At 40.0% G+C, this 23,754-nt stretch overlaps 1 protein-coding gene across 2 annotated transcripts in view; it reads right to left on the bottom strand.

Moving 5' to 3' along the window:
* Window positions 1-22,273, bottom strand: part of LOC137291361 (deleted in malignant brain tumors 1 protein-like) — a 54,321-nt gene extending 32,048 nt beyond the window's left edge. Inside the window, exons 1-9 of one of the 2 annotated variants that reach the window (XR_010957255.1) lie at window positions 22,090-22,261; window positions 21,817-21,964; window positions 8,910-9,085; window positions 6,559-6,697; window positions 5,566-5,732; window positions 2,482-2,632; window positions 1,899-2,056; window positions 1,648-1,795; window positions 240-409 (exon numbers count right to left, since the gene is read on the bottom strand). Coding sequence is in view for 1 of the 2 variants with exons in the window: in XM_067822680.1 (XP_067678781.1) it covers window positions 240-409; window positions 1,648-1,795; window positions 1,899-2,056; window positions 2,482-2,632; window positions 5,566-5,732; window positions 6,559-6,697; window positions 8,910-9,085; window positions 21,817-21,964; window positions 22,090-22,141 (1,309 nt within the window). In the remaining variant the exon portion in view is untranslated. Of the gene's footprint in view, window positions 1-239; window positions 410-1,647; window positions 1,796-1,898; window positions 2,057-2,481; window positions 2,633-5,565; window positions 5,733-6,558; window positions 6,698-8,909; window positions 9,086-21,816; window positions 21,965-22,089 lie in introns of both variants that reach the window. The other variant, XM_067822680.1, reaches the window with a different exon arrangement.
* Between the last annotated feature and the right edge of the window lie 1,481 nt (window positions 22,274-23,754).

Raw genomic sequence — 23,754 nt, 5'->3', positions numbered from 1 at the left:
AACAAGGTCAGGCTCGCTGACACGCCATCTGTCCCATTTACGTAGATCGATGCTCATGCTCTTGATCACTTGACTGTCTGGTCCAGAGTGGATGATTTACAGGCCGCCACCATACGACTGGAAGTTGGCTGAGTCTTAGACTAAATTCACTCACATAGCGAATACGTGTTGAACCAATCCCCCTACTGTAGCCACCCATTTAACTAAAGAGAAAAACATCACAGCTGTATGAGACAAACCTCCACCACATACCACACCAACATCACTATTGTGAGAACATTTTGGTGCCGTTCCCCAACTTGAGTGTGAACATTCGTCTAGGGAGGTCTCTGTTCCCGTACAGTCGACGTTGCTCAGCCAAATAAATCCTTCACCTGGGCCATAAGACGTTGTCACAAAGGCCGTTGTCCTAGACACGAAAATCCGTAAGGAAAATTGCTTAGCTGTTAGTTGATTAGTTGTTCTATGTCCTATGGAATTCTTTCCTTTGAATCTTTCTATATGTTAAAAGGTTGTTTGTGGCGGAATAGGATGCACCAGACTTTGCGTGAACTCCCGGTATGGCGCATTATGTGTTGTGATTATTACTTATATGTATTGCAGCTTTTTTCATTGGAGAAGAATTATATTTAAGTGTATTTCTTGGTGTATTTCTTTCATAGAACACCGTTTGCAATTTTGGATACACTCCCTAATTTCTCTAAATTCTCGGAATAATGGTTGGGAAACATTGTATATCACTGCAATGAAAATTCCTGTGAGTGATATTTATGTTTTGTGCAACATGTCCTCCACCGTGCAACGGAATTAATAGTGCAGAGGCATTTGGTGTAAAAAGCTGACCCACCGCTATAGGAAGTATAAAACGATGGTACCGTTGGAAAGCTGGGAATCTTTAGTTTTCCCAAAGCAATGTTGCCAGACTTTAAAGTGTCAGGTAATATGTCATTTTGGTGCGTTTCCATGGTAACCATGCTATTTTTAAGAGAGCATGACAGGTATATATACGTTTTGAGAATGCATGTAATGATCAAGGTACTGCTCCACCGAACTGTGTAAAACAATATGGTCATGGTCACAGTAACCTCCCTTGTTGCTATTCTATGTTAAAAATTGAAATTCTATGTTAAATCTCCCATCTTTCTTAACTGCTGGAATGCATAGAGCCCAAATTTTGGTATCATAAGACACCTGAAAGATTCACGTATTTAGCACACATGTAGCATGATATCATTAATACCTGTAAACATTATGGAAAAGCAATATTTAGTTACTTAAAGGCATCACAAATGCATAGTAACCATGGTAACGCTCTGAATGGCACGTGCACTAACAATTACTGGTATGAAATGTCTTTTGTCAGACAGCTGAGTCTTGGAGGTGTATACCTCCGGTAGAACCATCATTATTTTGCTTTTCAGCTGGAGATTAGTGCCACCGCAATATAATTTATTATTTCCAGTGGAAAAACATTAATTCATCAAAGTAGATACATATCCTTTAGGACCTATAAAATAGCGACCTTCACAATGAAGATCATGGTACACTTGTCAAGGAAGACACGTGTTTAAGCTATGAGCGGTGAGTTAGAATGATAACGTGTGTCTCGATCTAAAGAAAGGTCTAGTGGTGAGAATATGCAGTTACCAGGGAAGATTTGCCATTTTGCACACAACTTGCGCCTCCTGTGATGAAAACGACGACCCTCTACAAACTGTTCCCCAGACATTGTTGTGTAGTACTTCTACTCGGCCCCGCCCAGGAGTTGTCGAATTCAAGCGTATTTGAAGATTAGCTGGAACAAAACAATACGATAGAATTTACACAAATTCCCCAAATCCTATTGCTACAGTCGTCCACCGACTTCCCAGTCAGTTTTGCCAAAATGTTTGACTTACCAGACGGACAGTGTACTCGGATTACCATCCATGCGGTTCCATTATCCCAAGGGTAGTGTAGACAATCATTCAAGGTGAGTTCAGTGCCAACACACCGGACTTTATCAAAAAGTGTTTCGCTGAGGAGGTTTATAGATAGGCTGGCGTGGGCTGCATCGCTAAACATCAACAATGTACAAAGTTATTTCCAACCATATTTGAAAGGATCATTTACAAATAGTTCAAATGTGTGTCAAATCTGCATTCTTCCATGGCTTCAGTAAATACTGGACTTTGATTGGTTAATCAAAATCAAACAGACGTATATAAGCACGTTACGTACCTCTGATGTTCCAACACTCTATGTAATTTCATCTTAACCCGGTTATGGTAGAAGGGAAATAAACGTACTGTGTTGGAAAATCAGAGGTATATAACGATATTATAACGGCTCTATTTAAAACCGATCACGAGGCTGTATGTTTACTTCCTGAGAAAATAAACTTCATTTTTTAAGATACAGATAACACATGATGAGTAACCTTATCTGACAAGAAGCAGTATACGGCAGTTGTTGGTGACAATACATTTTGAAATGATTTACGTGTTAAATCCCATCATTCTGCAGGCAACTGTTGCCTCTTCAGCTCCAAACCCAGTGTAGTGAACTCTTCCCCACCGTCCACTATAGTACAGCTCCAGAACTCCTTCTCCAGGCGTGTTGGTGGTGGAGACAAGTCTGGCCGCTGTAATCTCTGATGAAAACATCATGATGACATTACATGTATTTGGAAGATCTGTATGTACAAACTGTTGTTATGACTCTAAAACGCGCATACATGTCCACTGGAAACATACTGATTCATTCGTCCCTTGAATGAATGAATAAATGAATGAATCTCTTTATTTCCTCCAGGCCTGCAGTCCGAAGATAATTGTAAACCTATACATAAAATATTTACATCAACATTACCGCAGCAAGATATCTACAATACATTCATATACATATACAACTATATCATATGCATATGCTATATCATATGCAATGAAAGGTCTAGGATACAAGGTTTAGAGAGGGAAGCAATAAATATAAGTATTTACAGAAGAGGACAATCATGCATCTCCATGACATTTGATCAATATCGTTAGTTATTGGTAGTTCACCCCCAGGGAACAGTGACAGCATTTCGTCTCCAGATAGTAGTTCTATTTGTACATAAACATCCACATCAAGGAGATCTATGTGTTTTGAAAACATGATTCTGTTGTTCATATAGTGTTCACAGTGCAGAATTATATGGCAGTCACAATAATTACAATATCGTTTGAAGAGTTCGCAGTATTTTTGAGAATTTTCCCCTTGAGCTGATTTGCACACAAAACAGTAATATATCTTTAAACTGTGGGTAAAAATTCATCAAACAATGCAATCTATGTACACCAAAGAAATTGTGGATCAGGTGATATGAATTCATGTCTTGTCTTAAACACAATTGAGAAACCCATCCTTCAGTTTCAGATTCATTTATACAACTAATAATTATTCGTCGCCATGACGATTTACATGGAAACCTTCCCAAATCTATATAGTCACTAAGATAACTGAACAGGTTGTATTTGAAACTGGTTTGAATAAGTGTATCACATATACTATGCGAGGCAGCTGTTCTATTTTGAAAGGTAGCTAGATGTACACAGAAAATATCTTTGAATGAAGAATTACACATGCTGTTACACAGCTTGCCAAGAAATAATAGTCCACATTTATCTATATATCCATCCATGCTCCACAATCCAAGGTTACCTAGGACTGAAGCAGAGGAAAAGCGCTTACCGAAGCCCTGAATGCACCTGGCGAAATATCTCTGTGTACTTTCTACCAAATCATAATCTTTACCTCGAAGAATTGGTAAAAGGTCACGACCGTAAAAGCTTGTCGGAAGTATCATTCTTTTCCATTTTTTAACAGAAGTAGTAGGGTGGAGATTTTTACTGTTTACACCAAGTCTTTTTAGAGAATTTACTGATTGTCTTGCTTTCTGAGAGTACGAGCATACCCCAGATTTAGGGAACAGATCAGACGAAAGTAAAATGCCGTTAGGTTACAAAACAAACCATGTCAGGTGAATGGGGCAGCTGGTGCAATGTCTTTTTTGGCACTCAAAATACATTTTCCGAAGCTTTTGAATGGAAGCATTGCGAGTGTCAGTTTTGATGTCTGTCTGAAAGGTGACAAAAATTATGTAGATGCAGTTGTGAATTGTTCATCTGATGATGATTTGCTGTGTGAGTCGCAAAACCTAGCGAATTTGACCAAATGAATAGTTGAGCAGATGATGAACCGACGCTTGCTTCTTAACAGACAGAAAAAGAAAGTGTATCCACCAAAATACCAAACGTTTTGGCAAGCCTCTCAGTTTCTGAATAACAAACCTTGGAAACACTCTCAAAAAATAAAGTACAGAAAAGAAAATCAATTAGCAGTGCGGGTTTTAGATTCCTGGCAATATGAAAGGGATGTCACAGAGGTAAGGAGTCAAAGGGGTGAATGAGGTTAGTTTAATGCCGCCTTCAACAACATTCCATCTATATGTCGGCGGTCTGTATATAATCGAGTCTGGACCGGACAATCCAGTGATCAACAGCATGAGCATCGATCTGCCGAATAGGAAACCGATGACATGTGTCAACCAAGTCAGCGAGCCTGACCACCCGATCTCGTCAGGCGATTCTTACGACAGGCAGGGGTTACTGAAGGCCAATATTGCAACCCGGGCCTCAAGGGTAGGGAACCAAAGGACAGGCCAATACAAGGGTAACAGAATTCATTAGATTTTTATTTCGATGCAGAAATTCTTGCGCCAAAGTGGTAGATGTAAACCTAAGCAGCGACTTCTTGAATTGCTTGCTTGAAATCGCAACAAAATGGGCCCGTTGTCCACACAGACCAAAAGTACATGTCACTGAGGTGAGTAAACAATATGGTGATTGCTTAAAATCTTAAATTTGAAATAAAAGAAAAATTCATATCTTTTTAAAAAAAAACAAACATGACGACGGCTATAGTGCAACTTGTATATGTACAATTTGACTGTAAATTAGTGAGTTGTGATGAATTGGGAATCGAACCAGCGCCGCAGACACTATGACCAGTAGGCTACCTCACAGCCCATATGCGTAATTAATAAGTGAGGTAGCTTAGTGGTTATCATTTACTGCGGCGAGGGTTCGATTACTCGCCAAGGCACAAAGTGTCAAGCCCATGCGATGTTCCCCGTTATACTGCTGCTAAATCTGCACACTTCGTAGTGAAACCTGGCGGCGCTAGAGTGACATTTGACACGTAATAAATGGATGAAAACATTGAGTTTTTGTGTCTGTGTTTCAATAACAGGCTTATTACTGTTCTGATTTCGGCGTTAGGACAGGGTCAGTAATAGGGCGCCAGTATTTGAAAGTGGGAGTCCAATATACGCGCTCACGTCGCCAATATACGAAGCTAGGTCGCCAATAAACGACAGATACTGGCCTCCTGTTCCGTCCTTATTCGAGGGATATGTTGTGTAGTGGAGGCAGTTATAGGTTTAACTAAAGCATACTAGCTGATAAAGCAATCGAATATGGTAAGCATGTCATAAACTATGTTACAGGCTTTACCTGTCATAAGTGTCAATGATCCAAACCATACCTTCGGGAAATGAAGAACACTCAACACCAACAGCTTCAGAGTCGCCACAGTTATCTGTCCCCCATGGTCTGTGCTTGCAGTCCTTTAGATCTGTGTTCTGGAACGTGCACTGGACATCATCTAGCCACATTCTCAGGGAACTGCTTTCATCAATTACCATTCCTCTTCTGAAATATACCGTTGCAAACCTCAACCATTTTATATTTGTTCAGTCATTCAGTACTAAAGAGGCCAGAGGCCAGAGGCCTGTAGTACATTTACAATATGCATATGATAGAATATAAGCAATCATTAACATGAACATTGCATAACACAATTAAGACACGATAGTCTTTCTGTAGTTTAAAACACTGGATATAAATGTTGATACATTTCGTAGAAGTAGAAAACTGTGCGATAAATCAATAAATTTGTGAGTGTTTAAGGTTTCTACTAGAGTAAAGTTTACACTGTATTTTTTCTCGAGGTAAGTGTGCACGTTCCTGTTCCCAAAAGGAGATCATTGGATGAACATCTAGCCTCACAATTGCGATCCCAAATTTCTTCAGACTTATAACCTTGAGATAATTTCAGTTTCAATAGTGGATTTTAGCTGTTTGTAATAGAAACATTTACTCGACAAATATGTCTTTTAACCTGCGTGTAAATAGTCATTCTGTAGGGTGAAGTACACTTTACATGTTGATCCTTCCAAGTGTAGTTGAACCCTGTATTAATCAGAATCACTTACCACTTTTATTATATACTAGCATTTTCGTGGTTACCTGCTTAAGCAATATATAATCACTTTTATATGAATATAACGCGGAACGATAAAGAAATTCCTTGCCATTCCCTATCAATATTTTCTTAGCCTGGTTTGACTCCCCCTTAATAAGTAAGTTCCAAGTGAGGCGCTTTCCAAAATACACACCTAAACACTTTTATAAAGATTTATAACATCAACATATTTTGCTTTTGTTCTGTTAAATAAGGATTTGAATTATTACTTACTGGTAGCCGAGAGCCCTGCACACAACAGAAGCTTCCACTTCGCCAAAATAATCATCACACACTGTTCCCCAGCTACCAGAGTGGAGTACCTGCAGGAGTCCCCTTTTGTAGCCTGGAGTCAGCTTCATCGTCATGTCACCTGGGGAAGCAGTACGACGAAAAACGTGTTTCTTTTCACATTCTTCTACAACGAAACCACATCGACTAGCCTTGGAACATTTACTGTGTCAAATTACGTGTGCATACAACATATGTCATATTTGGGATTTCACTTTCTTAGTAAAGTACAAATGCTAGTACTTTTTTTTTTTTTTTTTTTTTTTTTTCGGTTGAGTCCCATCCGGGATTCGAACCCGCACCCTCAGAGTCAGGCACCTAATCGCCAGCACACAAAGTCAGCCGCCTAGCCCGCTCAGCCACCGCGACTTCCACAATGGCATCGTGTAATCATACGTGTGCATAGTTCACAAGTGAGTGAGTGAGTTTAGTTTTACGCTACACTCAGCAATATTCCAGCTATATGGCGGCGGTCTGTAAATAATCGAGCCTGAACCAGACATTCCAGTGATCAACAGCATGCGCATCAATCTGTGCAATTGGGAACCGCCTCTTACGACAAGCATGGCAAGCATGGGTTGCTGAAGGCCTATTCTACCCCGGGACGTTCACAGGTTGCATAGTCCACAAGGAATGTCTATGAAACGTAGTATGATGACAAGCATGGCAAGCATGGGTTGCTGAAGGCCTATTCTACCCCGGGACGTTCACAGGTTGCATAGTCCACAAGGAATGTCTATGAAACGTAGTATGATGACAAGCATGGCAAGCATGGGTTGCTGAAGGCCTATTCTACCCCGGGACGTTCACAGGTTGCATAGTCCACAAGGAATGTCTATGAAACGTAGTATGATGACAAGCATGGCAAGCATGGGTTGCTGAAGGCCTATTCTACCCCGGGACGTTCACAGGTTGCATAGTCCACAAGGAATGTCTATGAAACGTAGTATGATGACAAGCATGGCAAGCATGGGTTGCTGAAGGCCTATTCTACCCCGGGACGTTCACAGGTTGCATAGTCCACAAGGAATGTCTATGAAACGTAGTATGATGACAAGCATGGCAAGCATGGGTTGCTGAAGGCCTATTCTACCCCGGGACGTTCACAGGTTGCATAGTCCACAAGGAATGTCTATGAAACGTAGTATGATGACAAGCATGTAGACATACCGGGACTGAGAATTAATCTGTCAAAAAACGTCCATGAGCAGGTGGTGGGCTTAGGTTGGGGCTTCTGATCAGTACATGACAGTGACTTCAGAATTATGCTGGTAGTCAAGAGAGATACAAGCTGTCTGTTGAGTACCATTGTCATTTTGAAAGGTGTAGATTTACAGATCTGCTGTCAACTTTCAAAGAATCCTCACAAGATCAGATCTCCGTCTTATTTCCTTCTTAGCGTTAGAGAGGAAATGTCCCTCAGAGTGATTAATTTCTCACAGAATGTGGGATTATTACAAAGACGACGTTCCGTTTCATGGTATTGCCGCATTTGGTTTATTGTAAATTCTGTGAAATGTTCCCATTAAAAAACTATTTGTAGCGTTTGGATGCGAGATGTCTCTTAAATCCACACATGACAGGAGGCTGTTTACATTTGTTTTCTGCGTTGCCATATACAAAGTAACACTGATTCACTTGCGTAATGGGTGATGGTACAGGTAATAGAATTCATGTCAGTGTCTTGTGGCTGTGATGCCACGTTGGTCGTTATCAGGACGAATCTATGCTCGTAACTCTGTCTACACTCTTCATGGAAAAGGGAAAGCAAAAAACCATTTTAGAAGATTTTACTGTGGTTGTTTAACAGAAATTCTTTCAAGTAATTTCAACGTTAAAAAGGTGAAAAGTCCTGCGTCTACAGACAAAGCCTTCGCCAACACAACAATCTCATTGTTGCGTTTCTGTCAAAGTCAGTATTTTGATGGGCCACCATTGACGATAATGTTTGCTCGGCCCCGTCGTGGCATGATGACTTCCTCTTTTACAGGCATAAACTAATAACCAAATTAAACACAATGTTTGCCTTTTTATTGAGATCGATACGGTTTTTCCGCTTCCTTGTACGTGTAATTTGCATTGCATGTTTACTTGATATATTTGAAATATATTTGAATTGTTTTTGCCACATTGTGAGTCAGGTATTAACAAAGTCACAGCTATGAGTTTCTTTCTAAGAAAAGAGTATCAATTTCGGATATGAAAGTGTATAACAGAATGACGAGGAAAGAGATTCAATATAATAAACAATGACTGCGATATTCAAGCAAACACTCGTCTGAACTAAAACTCACTTGGATCACATATGATGCCAACATCTTCACTGTGGCCACAATTGTTGACTCCCCATGGATTGTGTGAGCAGCTGACCAAAGATGATTCGGAACCAGAGCAACTCACGTCATCCAACCAAATCCTCCCTCCTCCATATCCGAAAGTTTCAATCGCCCGTGGTATAATTCCGCTTTTACTAAAAGCACAAATCAATTGTTCAGTTCAGCAAATTCTCCATAATTATCAGTAATGAAAGAGTAAAATAGCATGGCGTCATTTTACCTACCTACCTACCTACCTACCTACCTACCTACCTACCTACCTACCTACCTACCTACCTACCTACCTACCTCAGTATGTTATTATTGGCACCCGTGAAGAGCCACCTCCTCGTGGTGGGTGCTGGGTAACGCTAAATGCTCTTCTCCTGTGTGGACCCGGGACAGGATGTGTCCACAGCACCCCATTGCTGGTCGTAAGAGGCGACTAAATTGGGCAACCTGTTTGCCGTGGGGTTGCGCCCCTGTGTCGGTGGAGGCGGGGATCCTAGTGGCTGATGGCATGGGAGCAATGATTTTTTTTGCCCAGCACGCCACATTGGCCCTTACTGCACCTAGACGGGTGCTAGAATGGGCCCGATACTATCAATCGACTGGTCACGCCGAGCCCTTTGGTATGTAATTTTGTTATATCTTGACTCGGTACCTTCATTCTGAATACTCACAACGTTCATGAATTTGTTTTATGTTCTTGCTTAGAGCGTATTCCCAGAAGGCGATGGCTCATGGGCCAATCTGGTTCATCATTTTCATCATTTCTGTAACCCTTTGGTGTCCGTTTGCTGTAACTCCGCTTACGCATGACATTGCCCCTGTAGGCGGTCCATGGTGAGCAGGGAACAGATTTGATGAACCATTCTACTATTCATTATGAGTAAGCAAAGTATAAAAAAAACAAAACGGCAACTTTCAGAATCTGATTCTGAGCTTGACTCTGGTGAAGATGACGTTGTGACGAAATTGTTATATTTTGAAAGGGATACTTGGCCACGGTTTCTTGTTTTGGAAGCAAAGCCAGGAAGTCACAAGCCATTAATCTCATGACGTCAACCAAACTAGCTGACATTCCAATTACATGTTCAGCACTCAAGACACTTAACTTTTCCAATGGACTAATCCGTGACAGAGACCGAAGTCGCGCTGACACATCTGTTGAAGACATTGTCTCTCAGCTCAGAAGTCAAGGTGTCATCGAGGCAAAAACATTCACATACCGTAAAGATGACCGTGTAATCCCGTCCAATACATATCTTTTGACTTTTGACACCCCAGTTCTGCTACCTTCTATTAAGGTTGGATGTTTCTTCATGACTATAGATCTCTTTATCCCACGCCCTACTCGCTGTGTTAACTGTCAGAAGTTCGGCCATGGGCAAACTTCTTGTAGGAATAAGCTAGCTTGCTTTAGATGCGGAGAACCTGACCATGATGGGAAAACATGTACCAACACCATCAAGTGTTTAAATTGCAAAGGAGACCATAAAGATTGTCCTCTATGGAAATATGAGGCCACTGTGCAGAGATTAAAAAGTGAAAAACGACTCAGTTACTCTGATGTCAGAACACAAGCCAGACTTCTTGTACCTCTTTCAGAAAGTCCATCATATGCTTCAGTAGCTAAAAAGGTCACGGTGTCTATACCCTGTCAGACAGATCTTTCCTGGGTTCATTCCGACCATCCCAAATCCCTTTCAGATCAATTACAAAATACCATAAGTTCCAAACCGGTCACAGATCCATCACCAAAGCAAAAAGGAACATCTACACAGACAGACTCAAATCAAATCAAACCGTCCAAATCTACCAAAGTGGATACAAAGAAAAACCAGATTCAGTCTGACAGATTGCCAAAAGCACTAAAAGATACAGTGCAAGTTCATAATAAATATGGATTGCTCGAAGATATGGATACTGAAGTATCCATCCGTATGAGCGCTGGTGGCCATTCAAATGGTCACTCACCCAAAGAGAAAGGTAGAGCAGTATCTCCCGTTATCCCTCCATGAGTCATTCAGCTAATCTAGTACAAAGGAATTGCAGAGGACTTAAACATAACTTTCGTGAAGTACAGTTGTTAGTGCAAGACTTTGAGACGTATCTCAAACATACTGATACATTTGGTCTAAGGCAGTATACTTGTTATCACTCTTTTTCTCCTCCAGGGGATAAAGCGACTGGAGGTTCAGCTATATTAGTTAGACGTAACATCATTCACAGCAATCTTCATTTGAATACCAATCTCCAAGCCGTAGCTATTCGCCTCAGCCTGCACATTGCGTTTACTCTGTGCTCTTTGTACATTCCACCTTCATCTGTTCTCCGACAAACTGATCTCCAAAATCTCTATGATCTTTATTACCAAAGCCCTGTATCATCATGGGCGATTTGAACGGGCACAACCCGCTATGGGGAAGTACAAGCACAAACCATAAAGGTCAGATTATTGAGGATTTTATATCTGATAATAGCTTGTGTGTTTTTAATGACGAATCAAACACCTATTTACATCCTGGAACAGGAATCTATTCTGCACTTGATCTGTCCCTCGCAGATTCGAATGTTTCCAACGAATTTGACTGGTCTGTTCATGATGACCTTTGCGGAAATGACCACTTCCCAACTGTCTTAAAAGCTATGAAACCTGATTATGATCCCCCTTTATCACGGTGGAATTTAATAAGGCCAGTTGGTCTCTATATGAAATGCTGTGTATGGAAAAATTAATACGGGAAAACTTTATGAATGTATCAGATCCGATAGAGTTGTTTTCAGCTGAGTTAAATGAAATCGCTGACCAATCAATTCCTAAGTACTGTGCAATTCCCCACCTTCGTAAACCATGGTTCAACAATACATGTAAACAAACAAGAAAGTGTAAGAAGAAAGCAGGAAAATACTTTCGCAGACATCCTACCGTTCACAACTTAAATCATGTTACATTTACGAGTGCCAAGGCACGAAGAACTTATAAACAAAACAAGCGCCAGTCCTGGAGGAAATGTGTTTCCAATATTAATTCGTGCACATCCATGTCCAAGGTGTGGAATATGGTCCAAAGAATAAAAGGCAAAGGTTCCAAAACCTCTGTTAAACATCTTAAAGAAGGTGATACATTGATAATTGATATTGCCAATAAAATTGTTGAAAATCTTTCCAGAAATTCTTCATCATCAAATTATATACCTGAATTTCAGAAATCTGAAAATCGACAAGAAAAACAAAAAAGTAATTTTGACACTAAAAACAGTGAAGATTATAATGAGGTATTTTCATTACATGAGCTAAATACTCCTCTCGAGCAAGCTCATGATACTGGCGCTGGTGAAGACAACATTCATTACCAGTTACTGAAACATTTGACTGAGACATGTCTTTTGACACTTCTGGAAATATTTGACCATGTTTGGATTTCAGGAAATTTTCCTCAGTCGTGGCACAATGCCATTGTAATCCCCATACCAATGCCTGGCAGGGATCATACAGACCCATCAAATTACCGCCCTATAGCGTTAACCAGTTGCGTTTGTAAAACCATGGCACGAATGGTAAACAATAGATTAGTCTGGTATTTGGAAACGAATAATCTTATCACAGATATACAATTGTACTATTGATCATTTAGTACGATTAGAATCCTACGTTAAGAATGCTATTGTAGTGAGTTAGTGAGTTAATATTTAACGTCACATAGACAATATTGCAGCCATATCGTGACGAGAACGAGTAATTATGATAATACAAATGAATTAATAGCACATACATTGTAAAACCCTGTCGACGAAGGACAGTAAAACTAACTAGGATATCACAGAGTAGAATGTAAAACTAGTGAATAGACCTAGAACAATGTATCTATAGAGGACAGTACAATATAAAAATGAGCTATAGGTTGCCAACAACTGAAGGTAGATCACCATACTAAGGACCATGGGAACTTACAGTACATTTGCTTCCTGCATGGACCTTAGTTGGATTTACATCATCCCCTCAGCTGTTAGCAATTTAGACAAATCTAGCCATAAAGTTAAAACACACTTATTCTACGATTAAAAACCTGGAAAACTGAATTTTACTTCAAATGTTTTTGGACTTATGTACCCTCTCAGGAGGACAATTATTTTACGGTACTTCAACCCCCTTTGAGGGTACAGCCACTAACGATTTGAGCTACTAATTTAATCTTCCAATTTTAAAATATTTATCTAATTACAGTTCAATTAATAAATCTAATTCCTTTAAAAATGCAATAATTAAAAGAACTATGAAGATCCTTCATAGTTTGTGAATTACAATACTGATCCCTTGTGATAGAATACTCAACACAGTCAAGCAAGATATGCTTGACTGTGATTCTTTCATCACAAGGGATGCAGAACGGAGGATCCTCACCTTTCAAAAGGTATTCATGAGTATATCTCGTATGGCCAGTACGACATCGCCTCATAATGACCTCCTCAAATCTGGACTGACAACCCAAGTGGGTATACCCAATATAAGGTTTTATTGCATGTAATTTATTTACACCCACTTGGGTGTCCCACCTCTTTTGCATCAGATCTCGGATATACGATCTGATTGTAGCTTTATAATCAGAGTATGGGATAAGAAGTGGAGTCACGGATTTCTTCAGTGCTGCCTTGGCAGCAAGATCGGCCATTGTATTGCCAGAAATGCCTACATGGCTGGGTAACCAACAAAAGACGATGTGGCATTGGCCAGTAGCAAGATTATTAATTAATTCAATTATTTCTATTAAAAATGGATGTTTACAAGAAATATTTTTGATGGCCTGAAGGCAAGAAAGAGAGTCGGAAAAGATAATATATTGTTTATGTTTAGGGTGTCTTTGAATATATTTGAGAGCTGTTAATATGGCGTTCGCTTCTGCAGTAAAAATAGAACTGTTATTTGGAATTCGAAAAGATATTGTTCTCGATCCAATGACAGTGGCACAAGCTACTGCACCACCGTCTTTGGAACCATCTGTAAATAAGGGTTTGTAATTGCTATATTTAATTTTTAATTGATTATATTCTTGTTTATATTGTAATTCATTCGTTTCTGATTTTTTAAATGAAGTTAATGTTAGGTCGACTTGAGGTCTAACCAACTGCCAAGGAGGAGAAGAAAGAAGACGGGATGAAGCTATGTTTTCCAGCTCAATGCCGGCCGAAGAAAGGAAGGGTTTAATTCTATGTCCTAGAGGTGGGACAAGAGAAGATTTTTTGTTGTATAAATCCTCATGAAGGGGATTGAAAACACAGTTATAAGCAGGGTTGGATTCATTAGAGTATAATTTAGTAATGTACTGTAAAGCTAACTTTATACGGCGCTGCTCAAGAGATGGTTCATCAGCCTCAATGTAGAGACTGTCAACGGGGAGAAGTCCTAAAGGACCCAAGACAAAGTCTTAGACCTTGGTGGTGGATAGAGTCTAGTATTGTTAAGTTGCTTTCGCAAGCTCCGCCATATATGATGGATCCGTAATCTAGTTTCGAACGGATAAGTGATCTATATAAGTTAAGCAGGGTAGTTTGATCTCCTCCCCATTTAGAATTTGAAACAACTTTTAACAAATCTAGTGCCTTCAGACAGTTGGCCTTAAGTGATTTAATATGCGGCAAAAACGTCAAGTGGGAGTCGAACATAAGACCCAGAAACTGTGGCCTCCTTTACAACTTTGATAAGTGTATTGTTTAAATACAGTTCAGGGTCCTTATGCGGTTTGTATTTGCGGCAAAAATGTATGCAGTTAGTTTTGGACTTTGAAAATTTAAAGCCATTTTCTAAACACCATCTATCTATTTTGTTTTAACATAACTGCAGTTGCCGTTCAATGGTATGCATATTTTTCCCACGACAAGAAATATTAAAATCATCCACAAAAAGTGATCCATCAACTGAATCGTTTAAAACCTTGGATAAACTATTGATCTTAATACTAAACAATGTGACAGACAATATACTACCCTGTGGGACACCCTGATCCTGACTATAATAGTCAGACAGGGTAGAACCCACTCGAACTTGGAATCGTGTGTCATTTAAAAAGTTCGATATAAACTGAGGCAAACGGCCTCGTAATCCAAAATCATGTACATTTTTTAAAATCCCATGTTTCATATGCTTTTTCTAAATCGAGAAAGATTGACACTGCGTGTTGTTTATTAATTATGGCATTCTTAACAAAAGACTCCAAACGCACCAAATGATCGATAGTACTTCTGTTTTTACGGAAACCAAAACTGTATATCTGTTATTAGGTTATTGGTTTCCAAGTACCAAACAAGTCGATTATTTATCATGCGTTCCATGGTCTTGCAAACGCAGCTAGTTAGTGAAATTGGCCTATAATTGGAAGGATCAGTATGATCACGTCCAGGTTTGGGAATGGGAACAATTATAGCATCTCGCCAAGACGAGGGAAAGTTTGCAGAAGTCCAAATGTCATCAAAAATGTTTAAGAGCGTTTCTAAACATGATTCTGGTAAGTGCTTCAGGAGTTGATAATGCACGTTATTAGCTCCTGTAGCAGTATCATGAGCCTGGTCAAGAGCAGTACGAAGTTCATGGACCGAAAATACTTCATTGTAATCTTCCCCATTATCTGAAGTGAAATTGATAGGTGTCCTTTCTTGTTGGTTTTTATACTTTTGAAACCGGGGTACATAATTCGACGAGGAAGAGTGTCTGGCCAAAGTTTCTCCAAGTTTATTTGCAATGTCAGATTTACTAGTGAATATTTGGTCTCCGTCTTTAAGATGTTTAATGCTAGATTGTGAGCCCTTGCCCTTGATTTTCTGGATCATGTTCCATACTTTTGATATCGGCGTACACGAATTGATTTTCGACACATAGTTTTGCCAAGATTGACGTTTATTTTGTTTGAAGATACGTCGTGCTTTTGTATTTAATATTTTGAATTTGTTCAAATTATGGACCATAGGGTGGCGACGGAAATAATGCTCAGCCTTTTTCCGTGCCTTCCTAGCCTGTTTGCAGTCGTTGTTGAACCATGGTTTTCGTATGTGTGGAATCGTAGAGGACTTTGGAATGCAGTCATTGGCTATTTTGTTCAGTTCATCAGAAAAGAGTTGGACGGGGTCAGGAACTCCCATAAACAGTTCAGGCTTCAATCTGTTGGATGAAAGTGATTCAAACAAAAGCCAGTCAGCTTTGGTAAAGTTCCTTCTTGGCAATGGAGGGACGTCAGATGGACATGTAGCTTTAAGAATAGTTGGAAAATGGTCACTTCCACACAAGTCGTCATGGACTGACCATTCAAACTCACCCAGCAGAGTAGAGTCAGTAATTGATAAGTCAAGGGAAGAATATGTTCCTGTACCAGGATGTAAATAAGTGTTGGAATCATCATTAAAGAGACAGATATTGTTGGCAGAAATAAAATGTTCTAGTATGTTACCTTTGATGTTTGTATGTGTACCTCCCCACAAGGGATTGTGTCCATTCATATCGCCCATGATGATACAGGGCTTAGGAAGTTGGTCATAAAGTGCCTGCAGATCGACAGGCTGCACAGAAAAGGAAGGAGGAAGATAGAGAGAGCACAATGTAAAAACAATGTGCATCGTTACACGGACAGCAACAGCTTGTAGATGGGTATTTAGAGGAACAGGACTGTGAATGATGCCCTGTCTCACTAATACTGAAGAACCTCCAGTTGCTTTCGGCCCAGGAGGAGAAAAGCAGTGATAATGAGTATACTGTCGTATATCAATTTGATCGTTTTCTTTAAAATATGTTTCTTGTAAACAAAATGCTGATGGCTTAAAATCTTGTATAAGTAAATGTATATCATTAAAATTGTTCTTCAGTCCTCTACAATTCCATTGAATAATAGTATTGGAAGTGTTCATGGAGGCTTAACTGGAGATCGTGATTGGGAGGAGTGTTCACTCCTATGAATTGGTTGTGAAGGAGGAACGTCTATCTCCAGAGGTTCATACGAGTTATGAACCTCAACAGATGTAAGAACGTGAGTGGGCGTCTCCACATAAGTGAGCGCCTTTCGTCTTTTCTGTACTTTCTTTTTATCTTTTCTAGTTAAATTTGCATCACCGGTATGTGTAGTTTCCATGGAGTGAGATGGTACATCACGAGTATGATTGTCTGTTTGCGAAGTGGTTGATTTCATATTATTTTTCTGAGATATGTCAGAGGGCTGGTGCAGTACAGTCTGGTCATCCTTGACCCAGGAGATGTCGGTCTGACATGACACGGAGACTGTCTTACAAACTCGAGTGGAGGATGCAATTGCTGCGGAATATGTTTGTACATATGTTTGAGCAGTAGATGGTACTAGTTTTCTTGCTTCTTGGTAGGTTATGTGGTTTGTGTGCTTAATTCTTAAGATTTGGGCTTCAAATTCAAACGATGGACAGGATTTAGAAGACGCCATGTGATCTCCATTGCAGTTAGCACATTTGAGGTCATTTGTGCACACAGAGCTGTCATGGGCTCCAGTGCAACGGCAGCATACTACCATCTTGCTACGGCAGAACGTAGCACCATGACCAAACGTTTGACACTTAAAACATCGGAGTGGATTTGGTACATAAACCTCCACCCCGATGTTGAAATATCCAGCCTGTAGTGATTTAGGTATTACTGGTTGAGAAACAGTGAAAAGATAGGTGTTGGTTTTGACAAAGGCACCATCTTTTGCTTTTCTGGAAAAACGTTTTACATGTGTGACTCCTTGAGATTTTAATTCAACAGCAATTTCCCCCTCGCTCATATCAGAAAGACAGCGAGTAACATCTCTCACAATGCCTCTGCTCGTGTTCAGTGTCTTGTGCTCTGAAACAACAACGGGAGTATTAACAAATTGTTGTAAGCCCAACGGATTGACTGATTGTTATTTCCTTAAACACTCCACTAGTAAGGCACCAGTCCGTCGTCGTGTGACATTCTTAACATCTCCACAGACACCTCTAATGCCCAGTGAGATAGCAAACGGGTTAAGTTTTAAAGGACTTCCGTCAACTGATGCAATTGTGATAAACCGTGGCCAAGAATCAGAAATCTCTGGAGCGACCTCCTCATCAGACGAGAGCACATCTACATGTCTGCGTTTATTTGCTTTGTAAGAACCAGGTGAATTGTATTGAGACATGGTATAACATACGAATTCAGCACCCCTGCTCCCCACCCACCATGGAGTGTCAACAAGGACGGTGTCAATTTGCACCGGATCTCCAGGATGCAGGGGTGGTATACTCCAGTAAATATGACATGAATAGCTATATTTGTCCAAAAGATTAGTTGTGAGGCTGGTTCGGCCCATAACAATAATCCAGAGACATATAGAATTCAGCGGTCAACATCACCAGATTGGCCCATGAGCCACCGCCTTCTGGCATAGGACTCTAGGCAATTTCTGCGATGCCGAGAAATAAAATCTGACTTTGAACAAGACCCAAGACCCAACAGTATAATGAAAATGTGCAAAAATAATCCTCATGCACAGGGCCTGGCGTGACCAGCCGATTGATAGAACCAGGCCCATTCTACCACCCGTCTAGGTGAAGTCAGGGCCAAAGTGGTGTGTTGAGCAATAGGAACACTGGTCCTGCTCCCATGCCCTCAACCACCAGGATCCCCTTCTCCACCGACACAGGGCCGCAACCCACGGCAAACGGGTCGGTGGACCAAATATGCCCCCGGGTCCACAACGGGGGTTTGGCGAGCACTTAGCGTTACCCAGCACCCACCACGAGGAGGTGGCTCGCCACGGGTGCCGAATGCTATTGTAAATAAACAACACGTTGTATCAATTTTCTTCGATCTGGAGAAAGCATATGATACTACTTGGAAGTATGGCATTTTAAAGGATTTACATGATTTCGGTTTGAGAGGTCGTTTACCTCCTTTTATCTCACAAGTTTTAAAAGACAGGCAATTTCAAGTCCGTGTGGGTTCTACCCTGTCTGATCATTATAATCAGGATGAGCGTGTTCCACAAGGCAGTATTTTGTCTGTAACACTCTTTAGTATCAAGATAAACAGTTTATCCAAAGTTTTAAATGATTCAATCGATGGATCACTTTTTGTGGATGATTTTAATATTTCTTGTCGTGGAAAAAATATGCATACTATTGAACGGCAACTGCAATTGTGTGCTTAAACAAAATAAACAAATGCTGTGTAGAAAACGGCTTTAAATTTTCTAAATCGAACACCAATTGTATACATTTCTGTAGAAAATACAAACTGCATAAAGACCCAGAATTGTTTTTAGATAGCACTACCATCAAAGTCGTTAAGGAAGCCAAGTTCTTGGGTCTGATTTTCGACTCACACTTAACTTTTCTCCCCCATATCAAGTCCCTAAAAATAAATGCTTGAAGGCGCTGGATTTATTAAAAGTCGTTTCTAATTCAAAGTGGGGAGGTGATCAAGCTAAGCTCCTCCACTTATATAGATCACTTGTCCGTTTAAAACTTGACTATGGTTCCATCGTTTATGGTGGAGCCTGCAAAAGCAACCTGAAACTATTAGATTCTGTCCAACACCTAGACTTTGTCTTGGGTCCTTCAGAACTTCACCTATCGACAGTCTCTACGTTGAGGCAGACGAACCATCTCTTACCCAGCGCCGTATAAAATTATCCTTACAGTATATTACAAAGTTATATTCTAATGAGTCTAATCCTGCATTTCACTGTCTTCATTCTCCTTATGAAGATTGATATAACAAGAAATCATCTCTTGTTCCGCCTCTTGGGCTGAGAATTAAGCCGTTCATTACTGCTGCCCGCATTGAGCTGGATAATATAGCTCCTTACCGTACCGTTGTTTCAAAAGTGATCGTTCGCAAGATCTCGGTCATTTCCGGATGCATCGTGAAAACTAGAACCTCTTCCCGAGCGCGATACTCAAATGTTTCTTCTAGACAGAACTCAGTCATGTCATATTTGTTTGTCCACATTGCTTTCATTTGTCAAGTTGAATCTAGGTCGATGTAACACGTGTTCTGATTGGACAGAAAAAAGGGAAATAAATCTGCTGCCATTTTTTGCCGCTAGGGGATTTTATGAGAACCGCGAATTATGGCCGTATTAGAACAGAGGTTCGTAGGAAGATATGACAAGTAACCTCTGTGGGAAGAGAACGCCTAAACACAAACAGTATGTAATCTATTCGGACTCTCTTTCTTGTCTTCAGGCAATAAAATATTTCTTGTAAACATCCACTTTTAATAGAAATTATTGAATTGTATAATGATCTTGCCACAGGCCAATACGACATCGTTTTTTGTTGGTTACCCATTCGCGTTGGAATCTCTGGTAACATGATGGCTGATCTTGCTGCCAAGGCAGCACTCAACAAATCTGTGACACCACTTCGTATTCCTTATTCTGACTACAAAACGAGCATTAGAGCTTACACCCGTGATCTGATGCAGAAGACGTGGGACACTCAAGTAGGTATAAATAAATTACGTGAAATAAAACCGTATATTGGTTACACCTACTTGGGTTGTCAGTCCAGATTTGAAGAGGTTATTTTACGACGATGTCGTATTGGCCACACAAGATATACACATAAATATTTGCTTAATGGCTAGGATCCTCCATTTTGTATCCCTTGTGATGAAAGAGTATTCCATCACAAGGGATCACTATTTTAAATCACGAACTGTGAAGGATCTTTTTAGCAACATTAGTCCTCGTTTCATTTTTAAAGAATTAAATTTGTTAATTGAATTGTAAATAGATAAATATTTTATAATTGGAAGTTTAAATTAGTAACTCAAATCGTTAGTGGCTGTACCCTCAAAGGGGGTTGAAGTACTGTAAAATAATTGTCCTCCTGAGATGGTACGTAAGTCCCAAAACATTTGAAAGAAATCGTAAGTGTTCTTTTACTGTGTGGCTAGATTTGTCTAAATTGCTATCAGCTGAGCAGATGATGTAAATCCAACTAGGGTCCATGCAGGAAGCAAATGTACTGTAAGTCCCCATCGTCCTTAGAAAAGTAATCTACCTTCAGTTGTTGGCAACCTATAGCTCATTTTTATATTGTACTGTCCTCTATAGATACATTGTTTTAGGTCTAATCACTAGTTTTACGCTTTACTCTGTGATATTCTAGTTAGTTTTACTGTCCTTCGTTGACAGGTTTTTACAATATAAGTGCTATTAATGTATTTGCATTTTTTTTTATTGCATTTTTATAATTAATCGTTCTCGTCACGATATGGCTGCAATATTGCCGATGTGACGTTAAATATTAACTCACTCACTCACTCACTCACTCACTCAATATGTTATTTGAGAACTGTTATAAAATCAATATATCAATTTCCTAATATTTTCATACATTCTTCAACGGGGGCGCGGTGGGTGCAAGACTTGTTATCCAGCGAGCTTAAGGTGGCGGGATCGAACCCGGGTGTAAATACCTTGCAGTCAACTTTGTGTACAGACTCATTCTGTGCTGTCACAACCCCTAGTGTACAGTACACAGCCGACCCGTGAAGGTCTCGGGGTAGAATAAGACTTCAGCAACCCATACTTGCCATGAAAGCCGACTGTGCTTGTCGTAGGAGGCGACTAACGGGATCGGGTGGTCAGGCTCACTGGCTTGTTTGACACATGTCATCGGTTCCCTGTTTCTCAGATCGATGCTCATGTTGTTGATCACTGGATTGTCTGGTCCAGACTCGATTATTTACAGACCGCCGCCATATAGCTGGAATATTGCTGAGTGCGGCGTAAAACTAAACTCACTCACAAACTCAGGACACAGTCCTGCGTACTTATAAGAACCCACGAAGCCGTTGGTAAACGAATAACTAAGTAGAACATTATTTTACTAAAATCATTTTACACATTGTGTCTTACTATCGTCCTAGTTGTCTGCAGGCCACTTTAGCTTCATTGGTACCAAAGCCATCGTCACACACAGAGCCCCATGTGCCGTTATAGTAAACCTCAAGTCTCCCAACACCGTTGTCAAGAGGAGACACGAGTCGGATTGTCTGGCCAAACACTGAAACGTATAATTAAACAAAATTGTTAGAAACACTTAGTTACACCAATAAAGACAGAACGATATGTATTAATAATTTCTAGCGACGTACAAAAGCTAAAACACAATCTTCAGCTAACACCTACCGCTACAAGAAACACTTGCTAGAAGTATATAAGCTGCCGCCCACTTCGTCATTTTGAATACAAGGTAACATCTATCTGGATATGGTCGACGGATGAATATTGTACAGCATTCATTCTGACATAAGAGATAGGCTAACTACGTTGTTATCGAGTGGTGTTTGTCCGATTGTATGGCCTCCTTCCTGGTTGATAACGTGCTGTCAAACAAAAAAAGCCAAAATCATTCCTGGTGATTAGGACACGCAAAGCACAGCAATGACTTGCTCTTTTGAGGATTCAGTTCCTTGATAGAATGAATGGAAAAGAGTGTTGAGTTTTTAGTAATTTTGGATCAGTTGATGGAAAGGGACGAAGACAAAATTCATATAGTTCACGTGACTTAGTTTAGCCGCACAACCCCTACCTGAAACAAAAAACAACAACACGATAAATCTCGATATTACATGCTAACGAATTTATCTCGACAAGCACCCTTCCTAAATGCTTTAAATCTGAACTGAAAGAATGGGACGAGCAATCCGATTGTGGCCCTGTAACGTCTTAATTTGTGACCTTACAATTTTGGGGTTCATACCTTTGGGTTCAGTACGAAAGAAAATTGGTCTAACTGAGTGAAACATTTCTAGACTATAATAAAAATTTATACAACTAAGCACAATAGTACCTGAAATGGTGACTTCTGCTTTTAAACAGTCACGTGACCTCGTGCAGCTATTCCACCTTAAAAACTCTTCAATCAAACGTTCGAAATCTACATTGTCATTCACGGTCAAAATTGTAATCTTTCAAGAAGTCATTATTGACATGGAACAACTTAAACAACTGCAACCCTATAAACATGACACTTTTATCAACTTGGGTATCGAGGTTAGGTCAACACAACCTGTATTGGATCATACCGGCCTCGTAAACGACACTCGTTTTAGACTAATCATATTAGACTAAGCGGGAGGTTATTGTAGAACTGTCAACACCTGACAAAATGTACTTGTTCCAGTAAATGGGTCTAGTGTACGCTGTTGTAGACGTGGTATTTGTGGCCTACAAGTTGCAGCATTTCTGTCGCAGAAGTCTTGAAAGAGATGTTCCATGCTGACAAGGCGGAAGTAAACTCATCGGTCATGGCCGCCGCGAGGACGTGTCATGGCGGACTGCGCAACCGGCGAGGAAGAGAGACGTTTTGGACGCTAACCAAGGCTGAACGAATAGAAGAAATAGAAAGAGAAAGTGGATTTATGTGCTAAGTTAAAAACAGAGAGATGGTTTGTTTACACACAATGCAAAATACAGTGGTGTGTTGTTTCAAGGGACGTGCTTGGTCCAGTTTAACATAGAAAAATATATCTACGACACGTGGTTGGTTTTGACATGGGTAGACAAGTCGAGATAATAGAAGCATCTGCAAAAATGTGTCGAGAGCAGGTGTTTGTCATCACTGATCAGTTGGCCAACCATGGGAACTTGACAAAGGGGCAATCACGGATAAATTATTTTGAGAAAATAGCATTAGCATATAGTGTATAATAGTTATTTATTACTGTTAGTTTGACTATATTAACATCAGCTATTACGTATCCTTTAAACTAGCTGTTTAGTTTTCGGGTTATGCATTTAAATGGTTTTTTTCATGTTTTGTCTTTACGTTTCTATATTTGTCACTAGAGC

This window comes from Haliotis asinina, chromosome 1 (genome assembly GCF_037392515.1).
Source record: "Haliotis asinina isolate JCU_RB_2024 chromosome 1, JCU_Hal_asi_v2, whole genome shotgun sequence".
Taxonomy (NCBI): Eukaryota; Metazoa; Mollusca; class Gastropoda; order Lepetellida; family Haliotidae; genus Haliotis; species Haliotis asinina.
This window is presented reverse-complemented; position numbering and strand designations above follow the sequence as displayed.